This window comes from Oncorhynchus nerka, linkage group LG19 (genome assembly GCF_034236695.1).
Source record: "Oncorhynchus nerka isolate Pitt River linkage group LG19, Oner_Uvic_2.0, whole genome shotgun sequence".
Classification (NCBI taxonomy): Eukaryota; Metazoa; Chordata; class Actinopteri; order Salmoniformes; family Salmonidae; genus Oncorhynchus; species Oncorhynchus nerka.
Window position 1 is genome coordinate 35,691,460 of NC_088414.1, and position 22,182 is coordinate 35,713,641.

The 22,182-nt window shown below is 42.7% G+C and overlaps 1 protein-coding gene across 2 annotated transcripts in view; it reads right to left on the reverse strand.

The window, feature by feature from the left end:
* Positions 1 to 166: 166 nt before the first annotated feature.
* LOC115101472 (mitogen-activated protein kinase kinase kinase kinase 2-like) overlaps positions 167 to 22,182 on the reverse strand; it is a 29,466-nt gene continuing 7,450 nt past the window's right edge. The window contains exons 14-32 of one of the 2 annotated variants that reach the window (XM_029620980.2): positions 20,940 to 20,998; positions 20,781 to 20,827; positions 20,644 to 20,688; positions 19,584 to 19,617; positions 19,279 to 19,492; positions 18,993 to 19,099; positions 18,852 to 18,893; positions 10,213 to 10,297; positions 10,040 to 10,119; positions 9,885 to 9,945; positions 9,682 to 9,802; positions 7,364 to 7,422; positions 7,134 to 7,237; positions 2,210 to 2,384; positions 2,000 to 2,068; positions 1,751 to 1,837; positions 1,457 to 1,527; positions 1,298 to 1,353; positions 167 to 1,182 (exon numbers count right to left, since the gene is read on the reverse strand). In XM_029620980.2, the coding sequence (XP_029476840.1) occupies positions 1,095 to 1,182; positions 1,298 to 1,353; positions 1,457 to 1,527; positions 1,751 to 1,837; positions 2,000 to 2,068; positions 2,210 to 2,384; positions 7,134 to 7,237; positions 7,364 to 7,422; positions 9,682 to 9,802; positions 9,885 to 9,945; positions 10,040 to 10,119; positions 10,213 to 10,297; positions 18,852 to 18,893; positions 18,993 to 19,099; positions 19,279 to 19,492; positions 19,584 to 19,617; positions 20,644 to 20,688; positions 20,781 to 20,827; positions 20,940 to 20,998 (1,604 nt within the window). In that variant the 3' untranslated portion in view covers positions 167 to 1,094. The remainder of the gene's footprint in view (positions 1,183 to 1,297; positions 1,354 to 1,456; positions 1,528 to 1,750; positions 1,838 to 1,999; positions 2,069 to 2,209; positions 2,385 to 7,133; positions 7,238 to 7,363; positions 7,423 to 9,681; positions 9,803 to 9,884; positions 9,946 to 10,039; positions 10,120 to 10,212; positions 10,298 to 18,851; positions 18,894 to 18,992; positions 19,100 to 19,278; positions 19,493 to 19,583; positions 19,618 to 20,643; positions 20,689 to 20,780; positions 20,828 to 20,939; positions 20,999 to 22,182) is intronic. The other variant, XM_029620981.2, reaches the window with a different exon arrangement.

Below are 22,182 nucleotides of genomic sequence, written 5' to 3' on the forward strand. Positions count from 1 at the left end.
TACTGAATGTACAGAGACACATGCGTCACTGTTTCTGTCACCTTTTTGGGGGTTGTCAAAATAACTCTCTCTACAACTTCTCTTTCTACTGGACAAAACAATTGACTATATTTAAACATATGGACATAAAATAAGAAACATATGGATATGAATGATTTGTTTCTGCTTGACAGGGAACCAAATATCCATCTGGTCAGTTTTTATTTTGAGTATAGCAGCCAGCTTCACAGCACAACAAATCTAATAGGCCTCTATAAATCACATCTTGTTGACATTTGATCCCGCTAATTAGAACACTGAAAAAACAATTGCTGTCACTTATGTTTTCCATATTTATTCTCTATCAGCCACAGGAGGTTGGTGGAACCTTAATCTGTGAAAACAGGCTTGTGGTAATGACTGGAGCTGAATCAGTAGAATGGTATCAAATACTTCAAACACATGGTTTCCAGGTGTTTAATGCCCTTCATTTGCTCCGTTCCGGCCACTATTATGAGCCATCCTTCACTCAGCAGCCTCCTATGCATCAACCCATGGTGAATAAGTGTTTTTCACTGCATAGAACTTCTTCTCAGGTAGCCTACACACAGAGCTGCTACTACATGATACCATTGCTTTCCACCTCACACCATGGACACTGTGACCTCTACTTTTCTTCCCTTCAGTACTGACACAACAGCCCTATGGGAAGTATTGGCCAGACTGGTACTGGGTTACTGCAGACTTAGACAGTCTTGAGATACAGTTGGGGCGGGGGGGGGAAACTCTCCCAGTCACAACCAGTCAGATGAATGCACACAAGTGTGGTTTTAAATCCTTGCCAAGATCTTTATGTAGCCTAGACCAATGGTAATGTTAAGAACCACTGATATTCACAGGTCCATTTGGCACATGGATGTGAAGAAAGCCTGAGGATACCCACTCCAATCACAGCTCAGACAGTTCCTGCAGTGTCTCTTCTGCAAACAACTCGCCATTGTAAGCAGCTTTGCTCCTTGTTCCATCCTTATTGACTTGGCGCTTGTCCTTTTAGGAGTAGCAGGAGACTGCTGTGTACTTCCTCGAGACAGAAGGTCCTCCATTCTCCGATTTCTTCAGTAGCTACTCTCATGACCTGTCAGGATGTACAAGTTGCTTAAGGCAGATGGATTGTCCGTGGGAGTACTCTGCAAGATAATGTCCCTGAGGAATGAAAGCATATGTTAATGTGCAACACATTTTTTATTTTGCTTCAATGATTTGACAGAAATGTTTTGTTATCAAATTGCTATCAAACTCCTATAATTAAGAGACATGCCTTGAGGTTCCCAAGACTCTGAATATTCGACTTTCATCCGTGATCTCTTGTGTAACCTATGAAAAACATCACAGATGTCACAACAGCATTTTATTCTCAATAGGAGAGTCTGACAACACCGAAAAGCTGGCCTGGCATGAAAAACTTGTTCTGCCTTACCTCATCACTATGTAGGCTTCTACCTTTAAGCCCATGCTTCCAGAAAGCCAGAACACTGTCCTGCAAACATACTGCAAAGAACAATTTATTCACCTCCTATCCAGTTGAGGCTGCTGAGGGGAGGACGGCTCATAGTAATGGCTGGAAAGGAGTCAATGGAATGGTCTCAACCACGTTTGATACCTTTCCATTGACTCCATTCCAGCCATTTTGAGCCCCCCTCAGCAGCCTCCTCTGCTCCAATCCAGACACCAAGCTAAATGATTAGAAATCAGAACGCATCTATTCCCTTACCAATAGTCTCAATGGAAAAGTCAAAGGTCAACGTTGAGGTCATCCCTTTGCTTGGGCTGCCATCCAGGTTCACAATGTTCACAGTATCTGCAAAGGTACAATGGAAAAACGGTCACAATTCAATCATTGCTTTTTTTTCTTTCATTCAAGAGTCTTTATCGCTCTGAATAGAACACTAGCACATCCAATGTTCCTGACCAAATGATACTGAAAGAAGACTATTGAAAAAAAGAAGAAGAATGAACTCACTCTCCAGACCGATCAGGACTGTGTCTCTGTCCAGCTGGGTTACCTGCATCACCTTCATAGATCGACTATCTGTGAAAACATCACAAACAATAGCATCACAGCTTGTACACTCTGCTGGTGTTTGTCTAGATTAAAACTACATTAAAATATCCAATTAGTGATGGAGGGTGATTATCATAATAATAATGACATCGATTCCATCTACAGTACCTGACTGGGCTCTTGGTGTGTCATTCAGGTGGATGATGTCAAAGTGGACCCGCTCACAGGTCTTGACAGGGGTCTGTAGCCTACTCACACCTACACACACCTGTGGCAGCTCATCAGTCTCCAGGACAAGCAGCTCAAAGATGGGGAGGGTTTCTGGGAGACTCACAGCTATGTACTGAGAGGGGAAGGAGAGAGCGGGAGGACATCGTCGGAATTCTTTGCTTTTCTATATACAGTAGCAGTCAATAGTTTGGACACCCCTACTCATTTAAGGGTTTTTCTTTATTTTTACTTTTTTCTACATTATAGAATAATAGTGAAGACATCAAAACTTTGAAAAAACACAAATGGAATTATGTAGTAACCAAAAAAAAGTGTAAGCCACCCTTTGCCTTGATGAAAGGTTTACACACGGTCATGACGTGGCCCTTTTTGGGTGTAGATCGTGGCTCCCCCCTCCCTCCCTCCCTCCCTCCCTCCCTCCCTCAATCTCTCTCCTAAACCAGATTTAGTACCTCGGGTCATAAATATCAGGTAGAAACTGCCATGCAGTAGAGAGGGAGAGAGCACGGAGAGAACAAATGACTTCACTTGGCTAAACTCCTAAATCCCCAAAATGGGAGAATTAAAACAATATTTCTACTTTTGAGAATGGTCTGTGGATGCTTAAGGGACAGTTATGATGAGTGTGTTTCATTTGGTGATCTCATGAAGGACAGGAAACACACATAACGGTATCTCCTAAAGTGTACATGTCCCAGCTGTCAGGTTTAGATCTAAATATTGTGAAACGTATGTGATTAAACATGAAACGATGTAATGTGATATTAACCTTGAAAATGAGAGAATTTTCTTCCATATAAAGTTGAACTTGTCAATGGCCACGCCCCCGTTAGGCCAGCCATTACATCTGGCATCATGGAACCGCCCTTTTCTACTGAAATGTATAAAACCACCTGTGGCGAAATGTACATTTCATGCCAAAGAGACCCACAGTAAGCTGGACGTCTTGAATGGTTAAGACCAAAACATGCCAGGTGACGCTGGTGTGTGAAGTGGTTTAAACTACAACTCTACCAAAGGACAAGACTATATCACGTGGAATATTGGCTACACGGCTGGAAATGGTTAAACTATGAGACTATCAATGCCCACAGACTAAGAGCAAATCTTAGATGAATATTTACTAGTCTGCAGCTAGAAATTACGGAAACCTAGAACAAGATTACCGACAACCGCTGAAGTATATACTCTATGAGAACATTTCCGAATGGTACTCTGAAGTATCCATCCTAACCACCTACAAACACAAAAGACTGACTTCAATGAAAGTTAACCAGAGACTCTACAGGATGACCGAGGATTCCAACAGAGAAGACAACAACGACATATGGGCGCAAATATATATACATTTGAAGTCGGAAGTTTATATACACCTTAGCCCAAAACATTTAAACTCAGTTTCACAATTCCTGACATTTAATCCAAGTAAAAATTCTATTTTAGGTCAGTTAGGATCACTACTTTATTTTAAGAAAGTGAAATGTCAGCATAATAGCAGAGAATGATTTCAGCTTTCATCACATTCCCAGTGGGTCAGAAGTTTACATACACTCAATTAGTATTTGGTAGTATTGCCTTTAAATGGTTTAACTTGGGTCAAACGTCTCAGGTAGCCTTCCACAAGCTTCCCACAATAAGTTGGGTGAATTTTGGCCCATTCCTCCTGACAGAGCTGGTGTAACTGAGACAGGTATGTAAGCCTCCTTGCTCACACATGCTTTTTCAGTTCTGCCCACACATTTTCTATAGGATTGAGGTCGGGGCTTTGTGATAGCCACTCCAATACCTTGACTTTGTTGTCCTTAAGCCATTTTGACAAATTTGGAAGTATGCTTGGGGTCATTGTCCATTTGGAAGACTCATTTGCAACCAAGCTTTAACTTCCTGACTGATGTCTTGAGATGTTGCGTCAATATATCCACATATTTTCCTCCCTCTTGATGCCATCTATTTTGTGAAGTGCACCAGTCCCTCCTGCAGCAACGCACCCCCACAACATGATGCTAACACCCCCGTGCTTCATGGTTGAGATGGTGTTCATTGGCTTGCAAGCCTTCCCCTTTTTCCTCCAAACATAACGAGGGTTGTTACGGCCAATGAGTTCTATTTTTGTTTTATCAGACCAGAAGACATTTCTCCAAAAAGTACGATCTTTGTCCCCATGTGCAGTTGCAAACCGTAGTCTGGCTTTTTTATGGCAGTTTTGGAGCAGTGGCTTCTTCCTTGCTAAAGCAGGCTTTCAGGTTATGTCGATATAGGACTCGTTTTACTGTGGATATAGATACTTGTGTACCTGTTTCTTTCAGCATCTTCACAAGGTCCTTTGCTGTTGTTCTGGGATTGATTTGCACTTTTCACACCAAAGTACGTTCATCTCTAGGAGACAGAACGCGTCTCCATCCTGAGCGGTATGATGGCTGCATGGTCCCATGGTGTTTATACTTGCGTACTATTGTTTGTACAGATGAATGTGGTACCTTCAGGCATTTGGAAATTGCTCCCAAGGATGAACCAGATTTGTGGAGGTCTACAATTTGTTTTCTGAGATCTTGGCTGATTTAAAAAAAATGTTCCCATGATGTCAAGCAAGGAGGCACTGAGTTTGAAGGTAGGCCTTGAAATACATCCACAGGTACACCTCCAATTGACTAAAATGATGTCAATTAGCCTATCAGAAGCTTCTAAAGGCATGACATCATTTTCTGGAATTTTACAAGCTGTTTAAAAGGCACAGTCAACTTAGTGCATGTTAACTTCTGACCCACTGGAATTGTGATACCGTGAATTATAAGTGGAATAATCTGACTGTAAATAATTGTTGGAAAAATGAATTGTGTCATGCACAAAGTAGATGTCCTAACCGACTTGCCAAAACTATAGTTTGTTAACAAGAAATTTGTGGAGTGGTTGAAAAACTAGTTTTAATGACTCCAACCTAAGTGTATGTAAACTTCCGACTTCAACTGTACATTGCAATTATTCTCGAATGAGCTCATGTACAAAGGATTAGCATTTCAATGAATATAATTATAGTCTGTGTGTAGTGAATCCATTGGTCTTTTCTGCTCTGTCCTCTCAGTCCAACCCCTTTCTTTTTGTCTACCAAGCTGTCATATCAGTTTAGCCCACTAGGGACTTTTTCATTGTATCATGTAGCAACCCAATGTATGAACTAATTGTGTGTGTTTTCATGTATTTCTGTGATTTCATTAGTTAGTAAATAATTAATTAAAGCGGATTTGTATATCGCTGATTCATAATTTAAGCTTGGGTTCGTGCAGAAAACCAAGAATTTTACGACGTTTGGAATGAGACTAATGGAAGGTAAAGACTAACAATCATTAAAAGAAGACCGTACTCAATTAGATATGAAAATATATGAAGAGTCGATTCGGGAAATAGAGACAAACATTTTCCAGTGGTGCCCCGACTTCCTAGTTAATTCAAGTTTACATGATTAGTTTCATCACATAATAATGATAATAATAATTACATAGAGAATTGATTTGATAAAATAACAGTCTTTACATTTAATGATAGTAAAGACACGACAACACTCTTGGCGTTCCCTCAACCAGCTTCACCTGGATTGCTTTTCCAACAGGCTTCAAGGAGTTCCCACATATACTGAGCACTTGTTGGCTGCTTTTCCTTCACTCTGCGGTCCAACTCATCCCAAACCATCTCAATTGGGTTGAGGTTGGGTTATTGTGGAGGCCAGGTCATCTGATGCAGCACTCCATCACTCTCCTTCTTGGTCAAATAGCCGTTACAAAACCTGGAGGTGTGTTGGGTTATTGTTGAAAAACAAATGAAACTCCCACTAAGCGCAAACCAGATGGGATGGCGTATTGCTGCAGAATGCTGTGGTAGCCAAGGGACAGATTCCCACTGGTCTAATATACATTGCTCGTGTTTCTTAGCCCAAGCAAGTCTCTTCTTTTTATTGGTTTCCTGTAGTAGTGGTTTCTTTGGAGCAATTCAACTGTGCTTCTACACCTGCATTGCTTGCTGTTTGGGATTTTAGGCTGGTTTTCTGTACAGCACTTTGAATTATCAGCTGATGTACGGGCTAAATAAATAAATTTGATTAGATTTGATGAAGGCCTGATTCACATATTCTCCTCTGAACAGTTGCCGTTGAGATGTGTTTCTGTTACTTGAACCCTGTGAAGCATTTATTTGGGCTGCAATTTCTGAGGCTGGTAACTCTAATGAACTTATCCTCTGCAGCAGATGTAACTCTGGGTCTTCCCTTCCTGTGGTGGTCCTCATGAGAGCCAGTTTCATCATAGTGCTTGATGGTTTTTGCGACTGCACTTGAAGAAACTTTTAAAGTTCTTGAAATGTTCCTGATTGACTGACCTTCATGTCTTAAAGTAATGATGGACTGTCGTTTCTCTTTGCTTATTTGAACTGTTCTGGCCATAATATGGACTTGGTATTTGACCAAATAGGGCTATCTTCTGTATGCCACTCCTACCTTGCCATAACAAAACTGATTTGCATTAAGGAAAGAAATTCCACAAATTAACTTTTAAAAAGGCACACCTGTTAATTGAAATGCATTCCAGGTGACTACCTCATGAAGCTGGTTGAGAGAATGCCAAGAGTGTGAAAGCTGTTATCAAGGCAAAGGGTGGCTACTTCAAAGAATTTCAAATATAAAAAATGTTTTGATTTGTTTAACACTTTTTTGGTAACTACATGATTCCATATGTGTTATAGAAATATAGAAGGAAAAAAAACTGGAATGTGTAGGTGTGTCAACTTTTGACTGGTACTGTGTATATATATATATATTTTTTTTTTTTTTAAAAGCTATGCTAGAATTGTATATATGTGCATTGGGATCACACACCTTGAGTTGCATGAACTTCTGAAGAGGCTCATACCATAGAAGTAGGACAAGGCCAGTTGGTACAACAGCACACAAAAATGTGCTGTCAGTGTACGGGTTATGCACTGAGAAGCATTGATAAGGCAGAAGGGAGACAGAAAGAAAGGGAGAGAGAGAGAGAGAGATGTCGTCTTAGTCATAGATACTGTGCAGTACACCTCCATTTTAGACTAAAATAACATGTTTCTTACCAACACTGCAGTGTCGACAGCCTTTGGTGTCTGATATCTTCCCAGACACAGAAAACTTTCTAAAACAGAGAACACATTAACATGACATTTTTTGGGGTACAATTTCCAGGATGATTTCCCTTCCTTTCATGTTAGTATCAGTGCTCTGGTATTTTCCAATAATATATAGAAACCCTGGATTGCTGATGCTATGTATTGGCCATTGAGAGGATTTGAAGCCCCCTGTTGGCTATATTGGCACTTCCCAGTAGGAGCAGTCCTCCATAGGAATGAATGAAATTCTACTGTATTCCAATTAAATGTTTCAAGGTCCAAATTCCATGCATTTAGTATGTTATTGTTGTAGTGGGGGCAGTTACATTAATAATATATATATTTTTTTAACTACACGAAGGAAAATGTTTGTATATATTTTTCATTTTCTATTTGTATGTTTAGCTCACAAAATATAATGTAAAAGTATGCATTAAAGTGTCTGTAATGGAATACATGTGGCAAACACAAATGTAGACATTGATAAATGGATTTCTAGTGTCCAAAGTATTTTTGTGGGACATTGGGAGAATGCCAAGATGGAGTCAGTGGCTTCAACACAGCGCCCCCTATTAGTTATCTAGTGTATATACAGTGCCTTGTGAAAGTATTCGGCCCCCTTGAACTTTGCGACCTTTTGCCACATTTCAGGCTTCAAACATAAAGATATAAAACTGCATTTTTTTGTGAAGAATCAACAACAAGTGGGACACAATCATGAAGTGGAACGACATTTATTGGATATTTCAAACTTTTTTAACAAATCAAAAACTGAAAAATTGGGCGTGCAAAATTATTCAGCCCCTTTACTTTCAGTGCAGCAAACTCTCTCCAGAAGTTCAGTGAGGATATCTGAATGATCCAATGTTGACCTAAATGACTAATGATGATAAATACAATCCACCTGTGTGTAATCAAGTCTCCGTATAAATGCACCTGCACTGTGATAGTCTCAGAGGTCCGTTAAAAGCGCAGAGAGCATCATGAAGAACAAGGAACACACCAGGCAGGTCCGAGATACTGTTGTGGAGAAGTTTAAAGCCAGATTTGGATACAAAAAGATTTCCCAAGCTTTAAACATCCCAAGGAGCACTGTGCAAGCGAAAATATTGAAATGGAAGGAGTATCAGACCACTGCAAATCTACCAAGACCTGGCCGTCCCTCTAAACTTTCAGCTCATACAAGGAGAAGACTGATCAGAGATGCAGCCAAGAGGCCCATGATCACTCTGGATGAACTGCAGAGATCTACAGCTGAGGTGGGAGACTCTGTCCATAGGACAACAATCAGTCGTATATTGCACAAATCTGGCCTTTATGGAAGAGTGGCAAGAAGAAAGCCATTTCTTAAAGATATCCATAAAAAGTGTTGTTTAAAGTTTGCCACAAGCCACCTGGGAGACACACCAAACATGTGGAAGAAGGTGCTCTGGTCAGAATGAAACCAAAATGGAACTTTTTGGCAACAATGCAAAACGTTATGTTTGGCGTAAAAGCAACACAGCTCATCACCCTGAACACACCATCCCCACTGTCAAACATGGTGGTGGCATCATCATGGTTTGGGCCTGCTTTTCTTCAGCAGGGACAGGGAAGATGGTTCAAATTGATGGGAAGATGGATGGAGCCAAATACAGGACCATTCTGGAAGAAAACCTGATGGAGTCTGCAAAAGACCTGAGACTGGGACGGAGATTTGTCTTCCAACAAGACAATGATCCAAAACATAAAGCAAAATCTACAATGGAATGGTTAAAAAATAAACATATCCAGGTGTTAGAATGGCCAAGTCAAAGTCCAGACCTGAATCCAATCGAGAATCTGTGGAAAGAACTGAAAACTGCTGTTCACAAATGCTCTCCATCCAACCTCACTGAGCTCGAGCTGTTTTGCAAGGAGGAATGGGAAAAAATGTCAGTCTCTCGATGTGCAAAACTGATAGAGACATACCCCAAGTGACTTACAGCTGTAATCGCAGCAAAAAGGTGGCGCTACAAAGTATTAACTTAAGGGGGCTGAATAATTTTGCACGCCCAATTTTTCAGTTTTTGATTTGTTAAAAAAGTTTGAAATATCCAATAAATGTCATTCCACTTCATGATTGTGTCCCACTTGTTGTTGATTCTTCACAAAAAAATACAGTTTTATATCTTTATGTTTGAAGCCTGAAATGTGGCAAAAGGTCGCAAAGTTCAAGGGGGCCGAATACTTTCGCAAGGCACTGTATATAAACCATTGGTATTTTCACTACAGCCTCCTTCTGACCAGTGGTGGGGTGTCCCTACCTTGAGTTGATCCTCTCAGTGAGGCGGTGGGCATTGATGTACAGGTGGCCCTGCCTCTTCTGCAGATGTCTACGGTCAAACAGGGTAGTCAGCCTCTGGGAGCACAGCTGGGATGATTTCCCTACGGAGCACAAAGACAGTCAACACACACATCTAGATATAACAGAAGTATTAGGGTGTGGTGGAGACACGGAGGGCCCTACCTGAGATAGACATTAGCACGTTGTTCATGACATACAGCCAGCTGCACCTCTGGGGTAATAACTGAAAAAAATATATACATAATAATACATTACAACAAAAAAATGACAGGTAGAGCAACACTGCTTTTTGTGTTAAACCAATTGATGGTAGCTACCTTCTCCATGGTGTCCTCATGGAGCTCGTTGAGGTTCAGGGTGTAGATGCCCTCCTCCGTCCCCAGGATGAGGTGTTGATCTGAGGGAGGAAAGTCAGACATTATCCCTGAGATCTGACTGGTTTGACAGAAGCTCCATTTACCTATTGTTTGTCTTTATAACCTGTGCGTACCTTTAGTCTTTGGCAGGACCCATGTGACAGCACAGTGAATCTTCAATGGACAGCCATTAAACACCTTGGAAAAACAGGCCCCCATCTGGAAAAGATTGTGTGGGTCAATATACACTGTACATCATTTCAGTCCCGCTATGACCTCCGCAGAGTTATCAAACAAGAAAAAGGCAATATAGTAATAAGGTGGAATCATACTACACACGCCGAATGTGGTAGGGGATACAGTCTATTACGGAATACAAAGGAAGACCCAACCGTGATCTGCCCAACAATGACACTCTACCAGACGAACTCAATGCATTTTATGCACGCTTTGACAACAACAACATTGTGCTGGGTGTGAGGGCCGTCACCGACCCAAAGGATTGGGTGATCTCGCTCTCCAATGCCGATGTGAGAAAGGTCTTTAAATCAGGTCAACACCCGCGGGTCCATAGGTTATTCCAGGGCGCGTTCTCAGAGCATGCGCAGAACAGCTGGCAGGCATATTCATATTCATTTTCAACCTCTCCTTGTCCCAGTCTGTAATCACCACATGTTTTAAGATGACCACCATCATTCCTGTCCTCAAGAACTCTAAGACTTCCTGCCACAATGACCACCGCCCTGTGGCACTCACTTCTGTGGTCATGAAGTGCTTTGAGAGGCTGGTTATGGCACACATTAACTCCACCATCCCAGACACCCTAGACCCACTCAATTTGCATACTGCCCCAACAGATCCATAGGCGATGCAATCTCAATTGCTCTCCACATTGCCCTCACCCACCTAAACAAGAGGAAAACCTACGTGAGAATGCTGTTCATTGACTACAGCTCAGCGTTATAAAACCACACTGTCACCTCCAAGCTCGTCACCAAGCTTAGGACTTTGGGTCTGAACAACCTCCCTCTGCAACTGGATCATCGACTTCCTGATGGGCCGACCATAGGTGGTGACGGGAGGCAACATCACCTCCGCCACGTTGACCCTCAATACAGGGGCCCCACAGGGGTGTGTGCTTAGTCACCTCCTTTACTGCCTGTTCACCAGGAAAATTGTTAAAGATTCCAACCACCTAAGCCATAGACTATTCTCTCGGCTTTCCGCATGGCAGGCGGTACCAGTGCATCAAGTCTGACACCGACAGGCTCTTGAACAACTTCTATCCCCAAGCAATAAGACTGATACATAGCTACACAGACTGTCTCTATGCACACTCACAGGGACCTACACACTCACACACTGTCACTCCAACACACACACAAACACTTAATAAGCACTGACATTTATACTGACTCTAAACACCCACCCAGACGCAAGCTGCTGCTACTCTGTTTATCATATATATATATATATATATATATATATATATATACACACACACTGCTCAAAAAAATAAAGGGAACACTAAAATAACACATTCTAGATCTGAATGAATGAAATATTCTTATTAAATACTTTTTTCTTTATAGTTGAATGTGCTGACAACAAAATCACACAAAAATTATCAATGGAAATCAAATTTATCAACCCATGGAGGTCTGGATTTGGAGTCACACTCAAAAGGAAAGTGGAAAACCACACTACAGGCTGATCCAACTTTGATGTAATGTCCTTAAAACAAGTCAAAATGAGGCTCAGTAGTGTGTGTGTCCTCCACGTGCCTGTATGACCTCCCTACAATGCCTGGCATGCTCCTGATGAGGTGGCGGATGGTCTCCTGAGGGATCTCCTCCCAGACCTGGACTAAAGCATCCGCCAACTCCTGGACAGTCTGTGGTGCAACATGGCGTTGGTGGATGGAGTGAGACATGATGTCCCAGATGTGCTCAATTGGATTCAGGTCTGGGGAACGGGCGGGCCAGTCCATAGCATCAATGCCTTCCTCTTGCAGGAACTGCTGACACACTCCAGCCACATGAGGTCTAGCATTGTCTTGCATTAGGAGGAACCCAGGGCCAACCGCACCAGAATATGGTCTCACAAGGGGTCTGAGGATCTCATCTCGGTACCTAATGGCAGTCAGGCTACCTCTGGCAAGCACATGGAGGGCTGTGCGGCTCCCCAAAGAAATGCCACCCCACACCATGACTGACCCACAGCCAAAATGGTCATGCTGGAGGATGTTGCAGGCAGAAGAACGTTCTCCACGGCGTCTCCAGACTGTCACGTCTGTCACATGTGCTCAGTGTGAACCTGCTTTCATCTGTGAAGAGCACAGGGCGCCAGTGGCGAATTTGCCAATCTTGGTGTTCTCTGGCAAATGCCAAACGTCCTGCACGGTGTTGGGCTGTAAGCACAACCCCCACCTGTGGACGTCGGGCCCTCATACCACCCTCATGGAGTCGGTTTCTGACCGTTTGAGCAGACACATGCACATTTGTGGCCTGCTGGAGGTCATTTTGCAGGGCTCTGGCAGTGCTCCTCCTGCTCCTCCTTGCACAAAGGCGGAGGTAGCGGTCCTGCTGCTGGGTTGTTGCCCTCCTACGGCCTCCTCCACATCTCCTGATGTACTGGCCTGTCTCCTGGTAGCGCCTCCATGCTCTTGACATTACGCTGAGACACAGCAAACCTTCTTGCCACAGCTCACATTGATGTGCCATCATGGATGAGCTGCACTACCTGAGCCACTTGTGTGGGTTGTAGACTCCGTCTCATGCTACCACTAGAGTGAAAGCACCGCCAGCATTCAAAAGTGACCAAAACATCAGCCAGGAAGCATAGGAACTGAGAAGTGGTCTGTGGTCACCACCTGCAGAACCACTCCTTTATTGGGGGTGTTTGCTAATTGCCTATAATTTCCAACTGTTGTCTATTCCATTTGCACAACAGCATGTGAAATTGAAATGTATTGTCAATCAGTGTTGCTTCCTAACTGGACAGTTTGATTTCACAGAAGTGTGCTTGACTTGGAGTTACATTGTGTTGTTTAAGTGAGCAGTGTATATATATATGTATTTATTATGGATCCCCATTCAGCTACTCTTACTGGGTTCCGGCAGAATTAAGGCAGTTATTCACAACACACTAAGTATGTGCCCTCAGGTCCATACTCCACTACCACATATCTACAACAAAATCTATGTATACGTGTGTGCATAGTGCGTATGTTATTGTGTGTGTATGCATGTGTCTGTGCCTCTGTTTGTGTTACTTCACAGTCCCTGCTGTTCTATAAGCTGTATTTCTACATGCTTTTTAAATATGATTCTACTGCTGTTACCTGATGTGGAGAGTTCCATGTAGTCATGGCTCTATGTAGTACTGTGCACCTCCCATAGTCTGTTCTGGACTTGGGGACTGTGAAGAGACCTCTGGTGAAATGTCTTGTGGGGTATGCATGGGTCTCTGAGCTGTGTGCTATTAGTTTAAACAGACAGCTCGGTACCTTCAGCTTGTCAACACCTCTTACGAAAACAAGTAATGATGATGCAATCCCTCTTCCACTTTGAGCCATGGGAGATTGACATGCATGTCATTAATGTTCGCTCTCCGTGTACTTTTAAGGGCCAGCCGTTCTGCCCTGTTTTGAGTCAACTGCAATTTTCCCAAGTCCTTCTTTGTGGCACCTGACTACATGACTGAACAGTAGTCCAGGTGTTACAAAACTAGGGCCTGTAGGTCCTGCCTTGTTGATAGTGTTGTTAAGAATGCAGAGCATCACTTTATTATAGATATACTTCTCCCCATCTTAGCTACTGTTGTATCAATATGTTTTGACCATGACAGTTTACAATCCAGTGTAACTCCAAGCAGTTAGTCACCTCAACTTCCTCAATTTCCACATTATTCATTACGAAATGTAGTTGAGGTTTAGCGAATGATTTGTCCCAAATACAATAATTTCAGTTTTGGAAATATTTAGGACTAACTTATTCCTTGCTACCCATTCCGAAACTAACTGCAGCTCTTTGTTAAGTGTTGCTGTCATTTCAGTCGCTGTAGTAGCTGACATGTATAGTGTTGAGTCATCCGTATACATAGACACACTGACCTTACTCAAAGCCAGTGGCATGTTGTTAGTAGAAAGCAAGGTTCCTACCCTGGGGAATTCCTACTTCTACCTGGATTATGTTTGAGAGGCTTCCATTAAAGAACACACTCTGTGTTCTGTTAGACAAGTAACTCTTTATCCACATTATAGCAGGGGGTGTAAAGCCATAACACACCAGATTTTTCCAGCAGCAGACTATGATCAATAATGTCAAAAGCTGCACTGGAGTCTAACAAGACAGCCCCCACAATCATTTTATCATAAATTTCTCTCAGCCAATCATCAGTAATTTGTGTAAGTGCTGTGCTTGTTCAGTGTCCTTTATATGCGTGCTGAAAGTCTGTTGTCAATTTGTTTACTGTGAAAAAGCATTGTATCTGGTCAAACAAATCTTTCCAGAAGTTTACTAAGGGTTGGTAACAGGCTGATTGGTCAGTTATTTGAGCCAGTAAAAGGGGGTTTTACTATTCAAGGGTACCAGAATGACTTTAGCTTCCCCGGGGCCTGATGGCAGACACTTACTATCAGGCTTAAATTGAAGATGTGGCAAATAGGAGTGGCAATATCGTCCACTATTATCCTCAGTAATTTTCCATCCAGATTGTCAGACCCCAGTGGCTTGTCAATGTTGATAGACAATTTCTTCACCTCTTCCACACTGACTTTAATTCAAAGTACAATTCTTGTCTTTCATAATTTGGTTGGGCTGCCAGACTTATTTGCCATACCATTTGCCTCATCCCTCTTAACCATACAATTTTTCAATTCCTCATCAATCCCTGCTCAATATGTCTTCACCAACCGTGTTGTTCCACCTCCTACACATGCGATGACATCACCTAGTTTAAACGTCTCTGGAGACTTGATCTCTCTCATCATTACTCAATGCCTAGGTTTACCTCCACTGTACTCACATCCTACTTTACCTTTGTCTACACACTCTGCCTTGAATATATTCTATCGTGCCCAGAAACCTGCTCCTTTTACTCTGTTCCGAACGTGCTAGACGGCCAGTTCGTATAGCCCTTAGCCGTACCCTTATCCTACTTCTCCTCTGGTGATGTAGAGGTTAATCCGGGTCCTGCAGTGCCTAGCTCCACTCCCACTCCCCAGGTGCTCTCATTTGTTGACTTGTGTAACAGTAAAAGCCTTGGTTTCATGCATGTTAACATTAGAAGCCTCCTCCCTAAGTTTGTTTTACTCACTCCTTTAGCACTCTGCCAACCCGGGTGTCTTAGCCATGTCTGAATCCTGGTTTAGGAAAACCACCAAAAACCCTGAAATCGCCATCCCTAACTATAACATTTTCCGCCAAGATAGAACTGCCAAAGGGGGCGGTGTTGCAATCTACTGCAAAGATAGCCTGCAGAGTTCTGTCCTACTATCCAGGTCTGTACCCAAACAATTCGAGCTTCTACTTCAAAAAATTCACCTTTTCAGAAACAAGTCTCTCACCGTGGCCGCTTGCTATAGACCACCCTCAGCCCCCAGCTGTGCCCTCGACACCATATGTGATTTGATTGCCCCCCATCTATGTTCTGAGCTCGTGCTGCTAGGTGACCTAAACTGGGACATGCTTAACACCCCAGCCATCCTACAATCTAAGCTTGATGCCCTCAATCTCACACAATGTATCAATGAACCTACCAGGTACAACCCCAAATCCATAAACACGGGCACCCTCATAGATATCATCCTAACTAACTCGCCCTCCAAATACACCTCTGCTGTTTTCAATCAAGATCTCAGCGATCACTGCCTCATTGCCTGCATCCGTAATGGGTCTGCGATCAAACGACCACCCCTCATCACTGTCAAATGCTCCCTAAAACACTTCTGCGAGCAGGCCTTTCTATTCGACCTGGCCAGGGTATCCTGGAATGACATTGACCTCATCCCGTCAGTAGAGGATGCCTGGTTATTTCTTTAAAAGTTCCTTCGTCACCATCTTACATTTTTTTTATTTCACCTTTATTTAACCAGGTAGGCAAGTTGAGAACAAGTTCTCATTTACAATTGCGACCTGGCCAAGATAAAGCAAAGCAGTTCGACACATACAACGACACAGAGTTACACATGGAGTAAAACAAACATACAGTCAATAATACAGTATAAACAAGTCTATATACAATGTGAGCAAATTAGGTAAAGGCAAAAAAGGCCATGGTGACAAAGTAAATACAATATAGCAAAACACTGGAATGGTAGTTTTGCAATGGAAGAATGTGCAAAGTAGAAATAAAAATAATTAGGTGAGAAGGGAGGTAAAGGCAAAAAAGGCCATGGTGACAAAGTAAATACAATATAGCAAAAACACTGGAATGGTAGTTTTGCAATGGAAGAATGTGCAAAGTAGAAATAAAAATAATGGGGTGCAAAGGAGCAAAATAAATAAATAAATTAAATACAGTTGGGAAAGAGGTAGTTGTTTGTGCAAAATTATAGGTGGGCTATGTCAGACAGGTGCAGTAATCTGTGAAAGATGCTCTGACAGTTGGTGCTTAAAGCTAGTGAGGGAGATAAGTGTTTCCAGTTTCAGAGATTTTTGTAGTTCAGTTCCAGTCATTGGCAGCAGAGAACTGGAAGGAGAGGCGGCCAAAGAAAGAATTGGTTTTGGGGGTGACTAGAGAGATATACCTGCTGGAGCGTCAAGACCTAGAAACAGGTGGGAGATGCTATGGTGACCAGCGAAAGAGAGGTTGAACAGGCTAGAGCTGAGATAAGGGGGACTTTACCTAGCAGGGTCTTGTAGATGACATGGAGCCAGTGGGTTTGGCGACTGATTTGTAGGGGTCCAGATTGTCTAGCCCGCTGAGTATGAAGCTGCTGATTTGTAGGGGTCCAGATTGTCTAGCCCAATTTGATTTGTAGGGGCCAGCCAACGAGAGCGTACAGGTCGCAATGGTGGGTAGTATATGGGCTTTGGTGACAAAACGGATTGCACTGTGATTTAGACTGCATCCAATTTGTTGAGTAGGGTATTGGAGGCTATTTTGTAAATGACATTTGTAGGGGCCAAAGTCGAGGATTGGTAGGATGGTCAGTTTTACAAGGGTATGTTTGGCAGCATGAGTGAAGGATGCTTTGTTGCGAAATAGGAAGCCAATTCTAGATTTAACTTTGGATTGGAGATGTTTGATATGGGTCTGGAAGGAGAGTTTACAGTCTGAACCAGACACCTAAGTATTTGTAGTTGTCCACGTAGGAACAATATACACAGGCAGTTCTAAGTCAGAGCCTGGGACACTGTAAAGTCCATGGAGAATAAGAGTCCCCAGAGTAGTGATGTTGGACATATCTCCTTCACCCAAATCCGCTGATGTTCTGTAGGTGCAGGTAGCAGATCGTTTGAAGAGCATGCATTTAGTTTTACTTGTATTTAAGAGCAATTGGAGGCCACGGAAGGAGAGTTGTATGGCATTGAAGCTTGCCTGGAGGGTTGTTAACACAGTGTCCAAAGAAGGGCCGGAAGTAATTCTCAGGCCGACTCTTTTCTCTGTATGCATTAATGATGAAACTGCTCTTGCTGCTGGTGATTCTCTGCTGCCAATGACTGGAACGAACTGCAAAAATCACTGAAGCTGGAGACTCATATCTCCCTTACTAGCTTTAAGCACCAGCTGTCAGAGCAGCTCACAGATCACTGCACCTGTACATAGCCCATCTGTAAATAGCCCATCTATCTAGCTCATCCCCATACTATATTTATTTATCTTCCTTTGCACCCCAGTATCTCTACTTGCACATTCATCTTCTGCACATCTACTATTCCAGTGTTTATTGCTATATTGTAATTACTTCGCCACCATGGCCTATTTATTGCCTTAACTCCCTCATATTACCTCATTTGCACTCACTGTATATAGACTTTTTGTTTTATTTTTTCTACATTATTATTGGATGGATGTTTTGTTAATTCCATGTTTTACTCTGTTGTTGTATGTGTCAAATTGCTGTGATTTATCTTGGCCAGATCGCAGTTGCAAATGAGAACTTGTTCTCAACTAGCCTACCTGGTTAAATAAAGGTAAAATTAAAAAAGGAGATTTAACCATTTTTAGTTATTGTCTTAATGGGTACGTGTTTATTAGTAACTGGAATAAGCAATTTTATAAACGCATCAAGTGCAACATCTAGTTGCTCCTCATTACATACCAGCTAATATGCTTTACATCATCATAGGAATCACTACAAAAAACGTATTGTACACAATATTAGGTCCAGTATCCCTGCACATTGTAGATATGGAACTGACCCTGTATATAGTATGCTTACCCCTATACATATCTACCTCCATCCCTCCACATTGTAGATATGGAACTGACCCTGTATATAGTATGCTTACCCCTATACATATCTACCTCCATCCTTCCACATTGTAGATATGGAACTGACCCTGTATATAGTATGCTTACCCCTATACATATCTACCTCCATCCCTCCACATTGTAAATATGGAACTGACCCTGTATATAGTATGCTTACTTACTTATTGTGTTATGTCTCGTGTTTTTTCCTAGTATTAAATTGTTATTGATTATTGCATTTGGGGGTTGTGAGTTTGCAAGAAAGGCTTTTCACTGTACTTTTGCACATGACATTAAAACTAAACAGGTATTTTCTTTTTTGGTGGCTGTATATCAAGACATCTTGACTTACATGGACTTTGGGCGTGGGTGGAAGTCCATGACAATCACCTCTCTGAAGAAAAAACAAATTCCACGATAGATCATCTGTCATCATGTGTGCACAAAATATGAATTGAAAAGTGCTGTCAGTGACTTGTTGATGGTGTCTCACCGAGTCCTCAGTTCTCCTCCTCAGTGTGCTCCATTCTGGAGACAGTGGGGGCCCCAGGGCCATGTAGGATGTCTCTCCCGGCCAACGTCCCTTTGACTCACTGCCCTCTGCAGGAACACACAGACCCTTCAGTGCGGCATAGCATCTCAGGATTATGGGTTTGAGACAGTTCTTAAATTGGTCATGCAGATAGTATACATGAAAAGCAGTTGATTTCACTACTTGTTACGCAATGATGTCATAGATTGTTTTAGCGTTCCTGGGTGTGTCGTGTGCGGTGCTGTACCTTCAAACGAGCAGTTGGAAGAAAGTGAGAGGTCTGAGAAGATAGTGGAGTTGAAGAGAGAGGGTTCAGCCAGGGCGGAGTCTGCGACTGGAGGTGTGACAGTGGGAGGAGTCGAGTCAGTGGATGGGGAGATGGTATGCCTTAAGGCAGGGCTGAGGACCCCACTCCGCTTCACGGTACCACTTTTATCCATGTCCTCATCTTCAGGAGAGTGCTGCAACAGATGAACACAGACACTGGTGTGGTTCCAAAAAAACATTGTTGAGTGTCTGAGAGGCTGATGATAGTCTGTAGTTCTCTCTCACCTCAGCAGAGGGCGCTCTCTTTATGGTTAACCTCCTGCAAGGAATATCAAACAGACACAAATATACTATGTTATGGGAATTAAAAATGTCTAGTGGTGTGAATGTGCAGTATTGTTTTACTTGGTATGTTTGTTTGTTTGTAATGGAAATTATATTTTGTTCTTTTTTTCCTTCGGTGTGTTATTGCCTTCCAGACACAATACAGTAGGTAGGTACGGTTGTTTTACCTTACAGACACAATACGGTTGTTTTACCTTACAGACACAATACAGTAGGTAGGTACGGTTGTTTTTTTACCGGTTGTTTTACCTTACAGACACAATACAGTAGGTAGGTACGGTTGTTTTACCTTACAGACACAATACAGTAGGTAGGTACGGTTGTTTTACCTTACAGACACAATACAGTAGGTAGGTACGGTTGTTTTACCTTACAGACACAATACAGTAGGTAGGTACGGTTGTTTTACCTTCCAGACACAATACAGTAGGTAGGTACGGTTGTTTTACCTTCCAGACACAATACAGTAGGTAGGTACGGTTGTTTTACCTTCCAGACACAATACAGTAGGTAGGTACGGTTGTTTTACCTTCCAGACACAATACAGTAGGTAGGTACGGTTGTTTTACCTTCCAGACACAATACAGTAGGTAGGTACGGTTGTTTTACCTTCCAGACACAATACAGTAGGTAGGTACGGTTGTTTTACCTTCCAGACACAATACAGTAGGTAGGTACGGTTGTTTTACCTTCCAGACACAATACAGTAGGTAGGTACGGTTGTTTTACCTTCCAGACACAATACAGTAGGTAGGTACGGTTGTTTTACCTTCCAGACACAATACAGTAGGTAGGTACGGTTGTTTTACCTTCCAGACGCAATACAGTAGGTAGGTACGGTTGTTTTACCTTCCAGACGCAATACAGTAGGTAGGTACGGTTGTTTTACCTTCCAGACGCAATACAGTAGGTAGGTACGGTTGTTTTACCTTACAGACACAATACAGTAGGTAGGTAAGTGCTATAAAAGAGATGTATATGGAATGTCTTATAGCCTCACCTTTCAAGTAACGCTTCCTCAACACACTCCAGTAGACTTCTGCACCTCAAATGTAGAGTAGATTCAGTTATTGTTGCTTTCATTCGTGATTTATTACGGCTGATGTCACATAGGAAGTGTGAGAAATAATAGCTTACGGTGAGTTCTTCTCATCTCCTGTAATGCTCCATTCGTCATATGATCCCTGTTGGGGAAAATATGTTCATGCACTGACAATTTGACAAATAAATAAATTGTTTTTCTATGTTCAACATGCTGTTTGTGGAACATAGAAGTTAGACACAGATAATCCTCACCAGGTCAGGAGAGAGCTCAGTCTCCTTCCTCATGGGAGGCCCAAATTTCAGCAGATCAACTGGAAAACACACATATACAATTATGATCCAGAATAACACCTTTAAATAAACTCGCCAAAAAATAATAATAAAAGAAACGTGCCTTTTTCAGGACCCTGTCTTTCAAACATAATTCTGAAAAATCCAAATAACTTCACAGATCTTCATTGTAAAGGGTTTAAACATAGTTTCTCATGCTTGTTCAGTGAACCATAAACAATTAATGAACATGCACCTGTGGAACGGTCGTTAAGACACTAACAGCTTACAGACGGTAGGCAATTAAAGTCACAGTTATGAAAATGTAGGACACTAAAAGAGGCCTTTCTACTGACAATGAAAAACACCAAAAGAAAGGTGCCCAGGGTCCCTGCTCATCTGCGTGAATGTGCCTTAGGCATGCTGCAAGGAGGCATGAGGACTGCAGATGTGGCCAGGGCAATAAACTGCAATGTCTGTACTGTGAGACGCATATAAGACAGCGCTACAGGGAGATAGGACGGACAGCTGATCATCCTCGCAGTGGCAGACCACGTGTAACAACACCTGCACAAGATCGGTACACCCGAACATCACACCTGTGGGACAGGTACAGGATGGCAACAACAACTGCCCGAGTTACACCAGGAACGCACAATCCCTCCATCAGTGCTCAGACTGTTCGCAATAGGCTGAGAGGCTGGACTGAGGGCTGGTAGCCCTGTTGTAAGGCAGGTCCTCACCAGACATCACCGGCAACAACGTCGCCTATGGGCACAAACCCACCGTTGCTGGACCAGACAGGATTGGCAAAAAGTGCTCTTCGCTGACGAGTCGCGGTTTTGTCTCACCAGGGGTGATGGTCAGATTCGCATTTATCTTCAAATGAATGAGCGTTACACTGAGGCCTGTACTCTGGAGCGGGATCGATTTCGAGGTGGAGGATCCGTCATGGTCTGGGGCAGTGTGTCACAGCATCATCAGACTGAGCTTGTTGTCATTGCAGGCAATCTCAACGCTGTGCGTTACAGGGAAGACATCCCCCTCCCTCATGTGGTACCCTTCCTGCAGGCTCATCCTGACATGACCCTCCAGCATGACAATGCCACCAACCATACTGCTCGTTCTGTGCGTGATTTACTGCAAGACAGGAATTCCAGTATTCTGCCATGGCCAGCGAAGTGCCCGGATCTCAATCCCATTGACCAAGTCTGGGACCTGTTGG